The 15,309-nt window shown below is 35.8% G+C and overlaps 1 protein-coding gene across 1 annotated transcript in view; it reads left to right on the top strand.

Moving 5' to 3' along the window:
- Positions 1-15,309, top strand: part of ADAMTS19 (ADAM metallopeptidase with thrombospondin type 1 motif 19) — a 326,216-nt gene that overhangs the window by 70,670 nt on the left and 240,237 nt on the right. Inside the window, exons 4-6 of the mRNA XM_064275572.1 lie at positions 7,863-8,035; positions 9,630-9,713; positions 10,606-10,763. Coding sequence (XP_064131642.1) covers positions 7,863-8,035; positions 9,630-9,713; positions 10,606-10,763 — 415 coding nt within the window. The remainder of the gene's footprint in view (positions 1-7,862; positions 8,036-9,629; positions 9,714-10,605; positions 10,764-15,309) is intronic.

Here is a 15,309-nt window from a genome sequence, read left to right as displayed (position 1 = left end):
TGTCAGCACTATCCAGAGTTACCCGCAGATTCAGTGCAGTCCCTATCAAAATGCCAACAGCCTTTTATGCAGAAATGGAAAAGCTGATTCTCAAATTTATATGGCATTGTAAGAGGCCCTAAAGAAATAAAACATTCTTGAAAAAGGAAAACAAATTAGGAGGACACACACTTTCTGATTTCAAAATGTACTATAAAGCTACAGTAATAAAAATGTTCTGGTACTGGTATAAAGGACAGACATATAGACCAGTGGAATAGAATTGAAAGTCCAGAAATAAACCCATACATGTATGGTCAAATGATTTTTTTTTTAATTCTTGTGCTTTAGATTCAGGTTTACAGAGTTAGTTTCCCACTCAATAGTTTATACACAGATTGTTCCATAACATTGGTTGCAATCCCCGCAATGTGTCAGCACTCTCCCCATCACCACCCTGAGTTCCCCATTTCCATTCCTCTGGTTTTCTTGACCCTTTCTGCCTTCTCATCTTTGCTTTTGGGCATATGTTGTCCTTTTGGTCTCATGTAAATGATTGTTCTAAGCAGCACTTTTCTCACATGTGTTTTTATTTATGTTGTTGTTATGTGCTGTTGAGTTGGTTCTGACTCATAGTGACGCTATGCACAACAGAACGAAACACTGCCCAGTCCTGTGCCATCCTCACAATTGTTGTTATGCTTGAGCTCATTGTTGCAGCCACTGTGTCAATCCACCTGTTGAGGGTCTTCCTCTTTTCCGCTGACCCTGTACTCTGCCAAGCATGGTGTCCTTCTCCAGGGACTCATCCCTCCTGACAACATGTCCAAAGTATGTAAGACGCAGTCTCGCCATCCTTGCCTCTAAGGAGCATTCTGGCTGCACTTCTTCCAAGACAGATTTGTTCGTTCTTTTGGCAGTCCATGGTATATTCATTCAATATTCTTCGCCAGCTCCACAGTTCAAAGGCGTCAACTCTTCTTCGGTCTTCTCTATTCATTGTCCAGCTTTCACATGCATATGATGTGATTGAAAATACCATGGCTTGGGTCAGGCACACCTTAGTCTTCAAGGTGATGTCTTTGCTCTTCAACACTTTGAAGAGGTCCTTTGCAGCATGTTTGCCCAATGCAATGTGTCTTTTGATTTCTTGACTGCTGCTTCCATGGCTGTTGATTGTGGATCCAAGTAAAATGAAATCCTTGACAACTTCAATCTTTTCTCCATTTATCATGATGTTGCTCATTGGTCCAGTTGTGAGGATTTTTGTTTTCTTTATGTTGAGGTGTAATCCATACTGAAGGCTGTGGTCTTTGATCTTCATTAGTAAGTGCTTCAAGTCCTCTTCACTTTCAGCAAGCAAGGTTGTGTCATCTGCATAATGCAAGTTGTTAATGAGTCTTCCTCCAATCCTGATGCCCCGTTCTTCTTCATATAGTCCAGCTTCTCGTATTATTTGTTCAGCATACAGATTAAATAGGTATGGTGAAAGAATACAACCCTGACGCACACCTTTCCTGACTTTAAACCAATCAGTATCCCCTTGTTCTGTCCGAACAACTGCCTCTTGATCTATGTAAAGGTTCCTCATGAGCACAATTAAGTGTTCTGGAATTCCCTTTCTTCCCGGTGTTATCCATAGTTTGTTACGATCCACACAGTCAAATGCCTTTGCATAATCAATAAAACGCAGGTGAACATCCTTCTGGTATTCTCTGCTTTCAGCCAGGATCCATCTGACATCAGCAGTGATATCCCTGGTTCCACATCCTCTTCTGAAACTGGCCTGAATTTCTGGCAGTTCCTTGTCGATATACTGTGGCAGCCGTTTTTGAATGATCTTCAGCAAAATTTTGCTTGCATGTGATATCAATGATATTGTTCTGTAATTTCCACATTCCGTTGGATCACCTTTCTTGGGAATAGGCATAAATATGGATCTCTTCCAGTCATTTGGCCAGGAAGCTGTCTTCCATATTTCTTGGCATAGACGAGTGAGCATCTCCACTGCTGCTTCTGTTTGTTGAAACATCCTAACTGATATTCTATCAATTCCTGGAGCCTTGTTTTTCACCAATGCCTTCAGAGCAGCTTGGACTTCTTCCTTCAGTACCATCGGTTCCTGATCATATTCCACCTCTTGAAATGGTTGAATATCGACTCATTCTTTTTGGTATAATGACTCTGTGTATTCCTTGCATCTTCTTTTGATGTTTCCTGCGTTGTTTAATATTTTCCCCATAGAATCCTTCACTATTGCAACTCGAGGCTTGAATTTTTTCTTCAGGTCTTTCAGCTTGAGAGATGCCGAGCGTGTTCTTCCCTTTTGGTTTTCCATCTCCAGCTCTTTGCACAGGTTATTATGATACTTTACTTTGTCTTCTCGAGCCGCCCCTTGAAATCTTCTGTTCAGTTCTTTTATGTCATCAATTCTTCCTTTTGCTTTAGCTGTTCGATGCTCAAGAGTAGGTTTCAGAGTCTCCTCTGACTTCCGTCTTGGTCTTTTCTTTCTTTCCTGTCTTTTCAGTGACCTCTTGCTTTCTTCATGGATGATGTCTTTGATGTCATTCCACAATTCGTCTGGTCTTCGGTCACTAGTGTTCAATGCATCAAATCTGTTCTTGAGATTGTCTCTAAATTCAGGTGGGATGTACTCAAGGTCATACTTTGGCTTTCGTGTACTTGCTCTGATTTCTGGTTTTCTTCAGTTTCAGCTTGAACTTGCACATGAGCATTGATGTTCTGTTCCACAGTCAGCCCCTGGCCTTGTTCTGACTGATGATATTGAGCTTTTCCATCGTCTCTTTCCACAGATGTAGTCAATTTGATTTCTGTGTGTTCTACCTGGAGAGGTCCATGTGTATAGTCGCCGTTTATGTTGGTGAAAGAAGGTATTTGCAATGAAGAAGTCGTTGGTCTTGCAAAATTCTATCATTCGATCTCCAGCATTGTTTCTGTCACCAAGGTCATATTTTCCGACTATTGATCCTTCTTCTTTGTTTCCAACTTTTGCATTCTAATCACCAGTAATTATCAATGCATCTTGATTGCACGTTCGGTGAATTTCAGACTCTAGCAGCTGATAAAAATCTTCTATTTCTTCATCTTTGGCCCTAGTGGTTGGTGCATAAATTTGAATAATAATCGTATTAACTGGCCTCCCTTGTAGGCATATGGATATTATCCTATCACTGACAGCATTGTAATTCAGGATAGATCTTGAAACATTCTTTTTGACGATGAATACAACACCATTCCTCTTCGAGTTGTCATTCCCAGCATAGTAGACTATATGATTGTCCAATTCAAAATGGCCAATACCAGTTCATTTCAGCTCACTAATGCATAGGATGTCGATGTTTATGTGTTCCATTTCATTTTTGATGATTTCCAATTTTCTTAGATTTATGCTTTGTACATTCCAGGTTCCGATTATTAATGGATGTTTCCAGTTGTTTCTTCTCATTTTGAGTCATGCCACATCAGCAAATGAAGGTCTTGAAAGCTTTACTCCATCCATGTCATTAAAGTTGACTCTACTTTGAGGAGGCAGCTCTTCCCCAGTCATCTTTTGAGTGCCTTCGGACCTGGGGGGCTCATCTTCCAGCACTATATCAGAGAATGTTCTACTGCTATTCATAAGGTTTTCATTGGCTAATGATTTTCAGAAGTAGACTGCCAGGTCCTTCTACCTAGTCTGTCTTAGTCTGGAAGCTCTTTGAAACCTGTCCTCCATGGGTGACCCTGCTGGTATCTGAATACTGGTGGCATATCTTCCAGCATCACAGCAACACACAAGCCCCCACAGTACGACAAACGGACAGACACATGGGGGTGTTTATTTATAGACCTGTCTATTTGACTGAAAGGTCATTTGTGGGAATGGATTCAGATTGAAGTTAGAAAGGCTTCTAATGGCTATTGCCTTGGTGGTTCCTCCAGTCTCTCAGACCATTAAATCTGGTCTTTTTCATGAACTTGAATTTTGTTCTACGTATTTTTTCCCCCAGTTTAATTAGAGCCTTCCATTGTGATCCTGGTCAGAGTGGTTGGTAGTGGTAGTCAGGGACCGTCTAGTTCTTCTGGTCTCAGGTTGGTGGAGGCTGTGTTTCCATTAAGGTCAATTGATTTTTGATGAGGATGCTGTGCCCACTCAATGGGGAAAGGATAATCTTTTCAACAAATGGCATAGGGACAACTGGTTCTCCAAAAAAATAAATTTGGATACATACCTAGTGCCATATACAAATTTTTTTTCAAAATGGATCAACAAGCTAAGTGTAAGAACTGTTGTTGTTAGTTGCTGTCAAATTGATTCCAACTCTCGATGACCCTGTGTGTGAACTGCTTCGTAGGGTTTTTAACTCAGTGACCTTTTGGAAGCAGATCACAAGGCCTGTCTTCCAAGGTGCCTCTGGGTGGGTTCAGACTGCCAACCTTTCAGCAAGTAGTTGAGTGCTTAACCATTTGCACCACTCAGGCACCTAATACAAGAACTAAAACCATAAAAATCCTAATAAATATCGTAAGACTTTGTTTCTGACAATGGATTCTTAGTTATGACACCAAAAATATATACCAAAAAAGATAAAAATAAAGATAAACTGGACTTTAATAAAATTACAAACTTTTGTGCATCAAAGGATTTTATGAAGAAAGTGGAGAGACAACCTATAAAATCAGAGAATATAGCTAGAAACCATATATCTGATAAGGGTTTAATATCCAGAATATATACGGAGCTCCTACAACTCAACATTAAAATGACAACCCAATTCAAAATGGGCAAAAAACTTGAAATGACATTCTCCGAAGAAGATATATAAATGGCTAATAAGTATATGTACAGGTGCTTAACATAATTAGTCATTAGTGAATTGCAAAACTTAGCCACCATGAGATACCACTTAACACCCGCTAGGTTGGTTATTACAGTTCCTGGGTGGCACAAGTGGTTAAACACTGGACTACTAACTGAAAGGTCAGTGGTTCAGACCCACCCAGAGGTGCCACAGAAGTAAAGCCTGGCAACCTGCTTCCCAAAAGTCATAACCTTGAAAGCCCTATGGAGTGCAGTTCTATTCGGTACGCACGGGGTCACCATAAGTCAGAATCCACGGTAACTAACAGCAATAGGATGGCTATTATCAGGAAAACAACAAGTGTTGACAAGGATGAGGAGACATTGAAACCCTCATTCATTATTGGTGAGATTGCAAAATGGTACAATCACTCTGCAGAACAATTTGACAGTTTCTCAAAAAGTTAAACATAGAATTACCATATGACCCAGCAAAATTCCACTTTTAAGTATATGCCCCAAAGACTTGAAAGCAGGAACAGAAATAGATACTTGTATACCAGTGTTCATTGCAGCATTGTTTACAATAGCCAAAATGTGGAAACAACCCAAATGCCTATGAACAAATGAATGGATAAACAAAATATAGTATATCCATACAATGGAATGTTATTCATCCATAAAAAGAAATGAAGAAACGAAAGGACAAATATTATACGATTCCACTTACATGAAATACCTAGAATAGGCAGATCCATGGAGACCAAAGGTTATAGTGGTTACCAGAAAGGAGGAGCGGAAAGGGAGTTATTGGTTAAGGGATACTGAGTTTCTACTTGGGGTTATGAAGAACTTTTGGAAATAGGTAAAGATGATGGTTGCACAACATGGTGAATGTAATTAATGTCAGTGAATTTTACACTTAAAATGGTTAAAATGGCTAAATTCTTGTTATCTATATTTTACCACAATTTAAAAAAATTCAAGATATAAATAATCCTGGAATCATGTAAATATGTTAAACGGCAAAGCAAGATAGAGTATGTGGTTATTAAAATATAATAGAATTGAATTGCATTGCCAAGCCAAAGTCAAGGCACTTGGAACAAGACTCAAGAAAAAAAAAATATCAAGTCAAGAAGATGGACTAGAATTATCTGAATACATATCCCCAAATTCAAAACAAATTTAGAGATTTCCAGGAAATATGACTAATTAAGCAGATGTCTTTATCTTCACCTTTCCAGACACTCCACTGAAATTATATTAAAGAAATACAAAAGATGTCATCCCACAAGTACAACTAATTTTGGAAAAGAGACGACAGCTGTTGGGGGACATCGACAAAATTTTGGTAGATGATGAGAGGGATAAATGATAGCAAACCTAACAGTAGATTATGATAATAGTGGCACATCTACATAAATTTATTAAGACTAATTGAATTGTACACTTTAAATGAGTACATTTTGTGGTATGTAAATAAAAAAATGTAAATAATACCTCAATAAAGGTGTTAAAAGTCATAAATTCATTATTTAAGTACAACATACATATAGGAAGTACACAAATGATGTGTCCAGCTGTTGAATTTTCCCAAAATGAACCTAACTATGTAGCCACCACTATGATTAAAAAATACCAGCACCACAAATGTTCCCCTTGTGTCCACTCCTAGTTTTTTTTCCTTAGATACTCATTATCCTGATTTTTAACGCTGTATATTAGTCTTCCCCATTTTTGGTCTCTCCATAAATGGAACTGTACGGCATGCATTCTCTTCTAATTGGTTTCTTTTGGTCAACTTTATGGTTGTGAGATTCATCCATATTCTGCACATTGCAGTAGGTAATTCATTTTCATTGCTGTATAATATTCCATTGCACTACTGATGACCATTTGCATTATTAAGAATAGTTATGCTATGAATAATTTGTACTTGTCACATGGTACACTAATGTATGCATTTCTGATTGGTATATATTTAAGAGCAAAATTGTTGGTCACGGAAGATGCACATGCTTAGCTTTAGAAGTGTTTCAAAGTGTTTATCCCAGTTTAAAGTACCAAAAGTAGTGTATGAAAGTTCTAGTTGTCCGTTCTTATCAACACTTGGTGTAGTCTCTTTAATTTTAGCCATGCTAGGGATTTTCATTCAATTAATGTATTGTGGTTTTAATTTGCCTTTTCCTGAAGACTAATGAAATTGAGCATCTTCTCATATGCTAAACATTTGATTATCTTTTTTGTGAGAAATTCTGTTCAAGTCCTTTGCTCATTTTTTCAGTTTAGTTGCTGTCATTGATTGAAAGTGGTTCTATATTCTGTAAACATATTATAGATATATTCTCCCAATTTTAGCATGCTTTTTACTCTGTTAGTGGCAGGTTATGATAAACAGAAGTTCTTAATTTTTATGTAGTCACACTTGTAAATAATTTTCTTTATGGTTACTGCTTTTTTTTTGACCATGTTTGAGAAATCTTTCTTACCCTGAAGTCATAACTTCTATGTGAGCCTGAATAATGGCAAAGCTAACTCACAAGTAACCCACCCATAATGATTTTGTAATTAGGGGCATGTGCCTGAAATTAGGATCTAAAGGCAAGTTACTTCAGGAACCTCTAGCAAGTAGATCGTTATTTTGCAACTGGTTTTAAAAAGGAAATCGTAGTATCTTTTATTTATTGAGTTGTTTTGTTTATACGGAGCTCTGTGTGAGAAATTTTACTAATGTGGTCTTGTTATGAGCCATCAACAACTCTAGAAAGTAGGTGTTATTATCATCCATTTTATAGATGAGGAAATTGAGGCTGAGTGGGCTATGTTAGTTTCCTGAAATGACACAGCTAATGGCAGAAGTCAGGTATGTCTGATTCCAAAGCCATACTCCAAAACCAAAGTTCCTTTTACATTCTAACACCTTGTTTACTTTTGAAATTTAGTTTATCAAATTTTGAGCTTTTGAAATTTTGCACATGCTGGTGTTCAATAAATATTTTTTTGAATTATTAAAAAAAGACTAATGTTATTCACTTTGTCAAGATGGAGGTGCATTTAAAAATTCATTTCTTTATTGCAGATAAAGGAAGACCTAGGTCTAGAAAAATAGCAGAAAGTGGAAGAGAGAAACGATATTCATATAAATTACCTCAAGAATACAACATAGAGACTGTAGTGGTTGCAGACCCAGCAGTGGTTTCCTATCATGGAGCAGATGCAGCCAGGAGATTCATTCTGACCATCTTAAACATGGTAGGCAAACTTTAAAGTGCGCTTGGAATTTTTTCAAGAGAACTGTAAGGAAGAAATGTGTGAGTATTTATAATGAAGGTCTTTAAAAATTAACTCATTACTATTTTTCCTTTTTTGTCATCAGTAAAAAAATACTTTAGGTTTACTAAACTGATCCATCTCTAAAATGTTTTCAAAATAATCTTCTAGTTAAAGAAACCTTATTGTTCATCTCCATGTGGCAAAACTCTCTGTTATCCACCCCCTCCCCCTTTGTGTGAACTTTTCATTCTCTTTTGAAAAGGCCGTTTATTTGAGTCAGCAGAAATGTAATAGTGTTTGTATGGTCCTGCCTGAAGCACTATAGATAAATTATGAGGTGGGACAATGACAGAGGCTGGTAATGCGCTGATCTCTTATATAGGTATGTAAAACTGGCTGTCAGATATAGTTCCAGCTGATGAGTACAACCTGATATCTAATGGCTAAATTTTTAACCAGCTGAATCGTATGTGTCAAGTTGCAGGAGACAGTCTATAGACTGCAGAAATCTAGTTTGTTCTTGCAAATGCAAACTACCAGGTGAATCTTTTGACTTAATTGCATAGCCTGTTGGGTAAACTTCTTTCAAGGCAGAATTAGAAGGTTGTAATGAATAGAGTTTTTTAAGGAGGAATAAAAACCAAAACCAAATGTACTTTTATATATGTCCAGTTACCAAATAAAGGAGGATAAGAATCATTGATTTGGGGAGAGGCATTTTATGCTTTATAAAATTTCCTTTTTTATTATTTTTGCTATCATTGGGTTGCTTTTCCAGTGGACAGAGTTTCCCACACTTCAGTCGTTTCTGTCCATATTCAGCCACCAACCAAGTGTTCCACTGGATTCTTAATATCCGAACAACTTTTGTCTCTTTTTCTCTGAAATAATGGGTTTGGTGTGCCACTTACATATTTTTTTAATACAAATGAAATAAATACTAAGTTTTTAAAAAGTCAAGGCACTGCCTGAAAAAAAGACTTTTTCAGTATTGCTACGAATACCACATTTTGGGAAAACTCGTCATAATGATGATCAAAAACCGTGAAGCAAAAATGACCTGTGAGCTTATCTTCATGGGCAGCATTGAAGGGCAGAGCTTTAACAACCTTGCTTCCATTTGGCAGCCAGGCCTGAGGGGGGAAAAAAAACCCTAAGCAATCAATTGGGAGGTGGTAGAAAGCAGACTAAGTTTGGACAATCGTTTCTCAAAAGAAAGGTGGACACTAGCATTTTTGTGTGTTTAAGAAAGTCTAGGGCTTAGTTACTAAAAATTCCTGTAGGCATTATTGTAAAAGGTCCAACCTTCCCTCCCCAACCCATTGAAATGCCTAGATCATCAAGGTTTCAGTAAGTATCTCACAGAATTCTAGGTCTAATTTTCTTAATACCTAAAGTGAATGAGCTAAGCTACTATTCATTATTAAGCTAATTTTTTTAGTAATTAAAAAGATTTTTTTTTTTTTTACAAGTGTTCTCAATAGAATGAATACCACTTCCCTGTTTGGGCTTTAAGAAAAATTAAAATGTTTTTCCGTTTCATTTTGGAATATTTATTTTTGCTTGTTTTTAGGTCTTTAACCTTTTCCAACACAAGAGTCTTGGTGTGCAAGTCAACCTTCGTGTGATAAAGCTTATTCTGCTCCATGAAACCCCAGTAAGAAAGTCTTGAGTTTTTTTATTCTATTAAGTGGGTAAGAAATTGTGTTCAGGTATTTTTAAATAAAGGGAATGTTAAGGATGTACTTTTTAATGGCTTAAAAGTCAGAAATATCCATTGAGTAACTTAGACTATACATAAATCAACCTTTAGTTTTGGTGTTAATACCTCGATTTTATTCCAAAAATGGAATGTTTTTCGTTTCCAAGGATCCTGACAACAAACCTTAACTTTCCAAAATGTAATTTTAAAAAGTCAGTTTTAATGACAGTTTAATTTCCTATTTAAGCATGTTCTTTTTAAATTTTCGTTATCTGTAATTTATTAAACAGAGAATATTCAGTGGCATCATTTTGGCATGTTCTTTAACTGACAAATTAGAAAACCTTTGTTCTTAAGTTGTAGAAATAATGAGTTATTTAATTCTAGAAGCCCCCACATTCTTAATGTTCCATTGTATCTCTCTCCTTTACCAAAATAGCACTAAACAGATTTTATAATTTTTGAACCTTCACAATGTTTTAAGATTTTTAGCTCCAAGCCCATTGCCATCGAGTTGATACCAACTCATAGCGCCCCTATAGGACAGAGTAGAACTGCCCCATAGGCTTTCCAAGGCAGCCGACTGCCACGTCTTCCTCTTGCAGAGTGGCTGGTGGGTTTGAACCGCCGGCCTTTTGTTTGGCAGCTGAATGCTTAACCATTGTACCACCAGGGCTTTTCTTTTTTTAGTTCAGGCTAAGTTAATTCTGAATGTCTTCCAGATTCTAACTAACGTCATGGCAGTAGTCTGCTTTAGTAATTCAGTAATTTCCCTCAGGTTTTAATTTTTTATACTTCTGAAAATAAATTTCCTTGAAGTGAAAATATCTTTTTTTGTTTTGGGCAGGCAGATCTGTATATTGGGCACCATGGAGAGAAAATGCTAGAAAGTTTTTGTAAGTGGCAACATGAAGAATTTGGCAAAAAGAATGATATACATTTAGAGATGTCGACAAGCTGGGGAGAAGACATGACTTCAGCGGATGCAGCTATACTTATAACAAGGTAAGTTTTCCAAAGCCAAATAAGTGACATTTCTAATTTGATGGCAGTACTGTTAATCCCATTAATTCCTTGATATAATGCTTTTATTCTAGATTTTGTATTTCATTTTTGTTATAATAATGTCAGTCATCTCCCTCTATTCATGAGTACTGATTTATGAACAACCATTAGATGGCATATAGACAAAGCATAGGGTTAGTTAATTTAAAAAAAAAAAAAAAGCTTAATTTTTGATGACTGACATCCCATTATGGAAACCCTGGTGGTGTAGTGGTTAAGAGCTATGACTGCTAATCAAAAGGTTTCCAGTTCAAATCCACCAGGCGCTCCTTGGGAACCCTATGGGCAGTTCTACTGTGTCTTATAGGGTTGCTATGAGTCAGAATAGACTTGATGGGAGTGGGTTTTGTTTGTTTGACATCCCATCAGAAAATGCAGAGCCCAAAAGATAATGGAACAATACCTCTAATGTACTGAAAGAAAACAAAACACAAATAAAAATAAATTTTATCAACTAATAATTCTTATTGAATTCTTAAGGGCATTTTTTTCAATCTAAGAAAGGTTATCTACAAAAAAATCTACAGCAAACATCATACTTACTGGTGAAAGACTGAGTGTTTTCTCTCTGAGACGGATAATAAGCAAGAATGTCTACTCTTAACACTTTACGTCAGTATCGTACTGAAAGTCATAACCGGTACAATAAGATGGGAGAAAGAAAGGAAAGGTATAAAGATTTGGAAAAAAGAAGAAAAACTATCTCTCTTCACAGATGATATTACTCAGTGCGATGAAAAGTCTAAGAAACCTAGCAAAAATACTGCTAGAATTTATTATTGGAATTTTAAGGTTGTAGAATATAAAGTCAATTTATAAAAATCCTTTATCAGAATTGCATGGTGTACATGTTTTTACATTGATAGTTTAGTCAGCCCATGGTTGTATTTATATATAATGGTAATACATAATTAAAAAATTATAATATCTCCCCAAAGCATAAAACACATCAGAATACATTTAACAAAATATGTGTAAAACCTGAAAAAAGAAAACTAGAAATCACTGCTGAGAGAAATTAAATAAGATCTAAATAAAAATTCACTCCTTAAAAGACTATTATTGTGATGTTTATTCTCTGTATTATTGATTTATAGTGTCAATATAATTCCAGTCAAAATCTCTGCAGCCTTTCTTGCAGAAATTTTCAAGCTGATTCCAATATTTATATGGAAATGAAAAGTACCTAGAAGAGTCAAAACAACTTTGAAAAAGAAGAACAAAGTTGGTAGACTTACACTGTCTGATTTCAAGATTTACCATAAAGGTTCGCTAATCAAGATAGTGAGTTTTAGCAGAAAGATAGTCACACTGATCAATTAAACAGATTGAAGTGTCTGGCAATAGACCCACCTATATATGTTCAACTGATTTTCAATAAAGACACCAACATAATATAATGATGAAATGATAGTCTTCATCACATAGTATTAGAACATTTCAGGATACCTATGTGACAAAATGGAAACCATGGTGGCGTAGTGGTTAAGTGCTACGGTTGCAAACCAAAGGGTTGGCAGTTTGAATCCGCCAGGCACTCCTTGGAAACTCGATGGGGCAGTTCTACTCTGTCCTATAGGGTCGCTATGGGTTGGAATCTACTCGACGGCACTGGGTTTTTTTTTTTTTTTTTTTTTTTATGTGACAAAATGAATCTCAACCCCTACTTAACACCATGTGTGATATTAGTACATAAAGGATCATAAAATTAAACGTGAAAACTAAAACCATAAAACTTATAGAAAAAAGGTTAGAAAATCTTTATTACTATGATCTTGAGTTGATTAATTGACCTCTTTGAGTCTCATTATTAACAAAATAAGGGTACTAGTACAGGATGAATAATATAATACCTTGTATACCACATGGCATATAGTGAACATTCAGTGATTTTTTTCCTCAAATGTATGTAATTGAATAAGCTCCTGTGAAACTTTTATTCATGTGGAGGACATACTGTCAGATATATTTTTTGTCGTGTTGTTATGCTACACATGTTTTTACATTGATAATTTACTCAGTGTACTTTTATTTTTCTTATTTTACTCATAAAACACTAATTTTATGAATAAGAAATTTACTTGTCTTATTCATAAAATTAGTATCCATCTATTATTGCTGGAGGTATCCTCAACAAATTGAGAACATGGAATGGGACCAAAGTTTAATATATGAGATATTACTGGTGGTGTTTTTATGAAGAGGTAAGGCAGCATGGGCTTTGGAGCTTAGTAGACATGAGTCAGCATACTGGATCTTCCAGCTCTCAGCTACGTGAACTTAAACTTGTCATGCATCCTGCATAGGTATCATTTTTCTCATTTGTAAAATAAGGCTAATAATACTTGCTTTTTAGTGTGACTTAATTTAAATGAGAAAATGATGTGGAAAATTCCTGACATGTAGAGTTATGAAACAATATTAGTTCCTTTTTCCTTTGTTAGCTTGCTACATCCAGTGAGCATTTATTTAATTAATTTACACTTTTCATTTCTGTAGAGTTTGACTGCTTTGTTTGCCCTAGGATTTTCCCTGTAAGTTGGCGAATAGTTCAATAAGATACCGCAACTTGAAATGTTTTATTTGTTTGAAAGATTATAAGTCTACTTTGTATACCAAAGCTGTTAGATTTTTACTAAATAATTCATATTGGACTAGCTTGCTTCCCAAATTCTGTTAGCCTATTGGATCTGATGTTTGCTACATAATAAAAAAGAAAAGGAACAATTTTTCAAATGGTCAAATATACTAACATTTATCAAGAAAATATAAGCAGGTGGATTATTCCTTTTTATTTGAAGTTAGTTTAGCTATTGTCTAGTTTTATTTTCTAAGCAGTAAGTAGGTTTACAGGTAGAAAAGTGATAAAATAAAATGGGTGGCAAAGATTAACACCTAGAAAAAGGAACACTGATATTAACTGCAAAAAAGTGTGTTAAAGAGTATTTCAGATTCAAAGGAATGTTTAAGCATGAATGGAAATTAACAGTGTATATTTGGATGAAAGATGTCCGGTGTAATGAAAAGAGCATTAGATACTGGAGACAGATAGGCACAGGTCTAATTCCAGGTAGCCTAGTTTTTAGCTGTGTGACCAGGGTACGTTATTTAGCCTCACTGATCCTTGGGTTTTGCATCTGTAAAATGGATATAATATACCTATTTCACCAGTTGGAAACCCTGGTGGCGTAGTGGTTAACTGCTACAGCTGTTAACCAAAGGGTTGGCAGTTCAAATCCACCAGGCGCTCCTTGAAAACTCTGTGGGGCAGTTCTACTCTGTCCTATAGAGTCGCTATGAGTCGGAATCGACCCGACAGCACTGGGTTTTATTTCACCAGATATCAGGTTTGATAGAGATGACGTACTTAAAGAACGTAGCAAAGCATACGAGGCAGAGTAAAAGCTTAATTAAAATAGCTACTATTATTTTGTTACTAATAGCTAAGAAGAGGCACAGGATGTACAGAAGCAGAAGAGGTCAGCTTCTGTTCTGTTGTTTTTCTTGTTTAAATACATGCGAAGCCTTCTTGACTTTAGTCTGTATTCCTATACCAAATTCCCTTTAGTCCTATGCCCATTCATGGGGTAAAGAGCAACGTGTCGCATTTGTAAGACTAAGTACTGGAACTCAAAGCCAATTCCAATGAATGGTGACTTTTGGGGATTTTTTTTTTTAAAAAACATTGTAATTAGATGACAATTTAATTGATTATCTGGAGGGAACCTTCAAATTGTCAGTTTCTCAAAGAGAGTCTCTATACAGTATATTTATGGTAAGAGAAAAGAGCCATGGGAAATTATTTAACACAGGAACAATAAGAGATAATCTTTAAACCTTAAACCAAAAACATCCCCTGAAGTCTTCTTAAAACCAAATAATAGTCTAGTTTAACTAATAAACAATGTCTGCCTTGAGCATTATGCTCTTTTAAGATCTATAATAGATCAAAGTGACAACAGCAACTTAAACGGTTAGATAGGAACCTTAGGGGCAATGAGTTTATTAACCGAGGAGGGATAACTCAGGAGTGGGTGAGAATGGTTGCAAAATTTGAATGTAATCAATGTCATGAATTGTATATGTAGAAACGCTTGAATTGGTATATGTTTTACTGTGCATATTCTCAGTACCAACAAAGAATAGCATTTCCTCCTTTGTAGTCTTCATCATAATTTTTGTACTGCTTAGTAAAGTCTTTTTTTTTCTTGTGAACTCATTTTGAGTTTGCTTTATGTGCAGAGCTCTGGAGATTATTCTGCTTCTTAAGCTGTATCTGATTTTATATTGATAAAAATTTGACACTATCATTTTTAGATCTAATTATGTGTAATATAAATCTTGATGAAAAATATTTTTAAAAAGGAAAAAGAATGAAAGTTTTTTAATAATTTTTATTGCACTTTAAGTGAAAGTTTACAAATCAAGTCAGCCTCTCACACAAAAACCCATATACACCTTGCTACACACTCCCAATTGCTCTCCC

The sequence above is a fragment of the Loxodonta africana genome, chromosome 2 (genome assembly GCF_030014295.1).
Source record: "Loxodonta africana isolate mLoxAfr1 chromosome 2, mLoxAfr1.hap2, whole genome shotgun sequence".
Classification (NCBI taxonomy): Eukaryota; Metazoa; Chordata; class Mammalia; order Proboscidea; family Elephantidae; genus Loxodonta; species Loxodonta africana.
The sequence above is the reverse complement of the archived record's forward strand: the minus strand, read 5'-3'. Positions and strand labels throughout refer to the sequence as shown.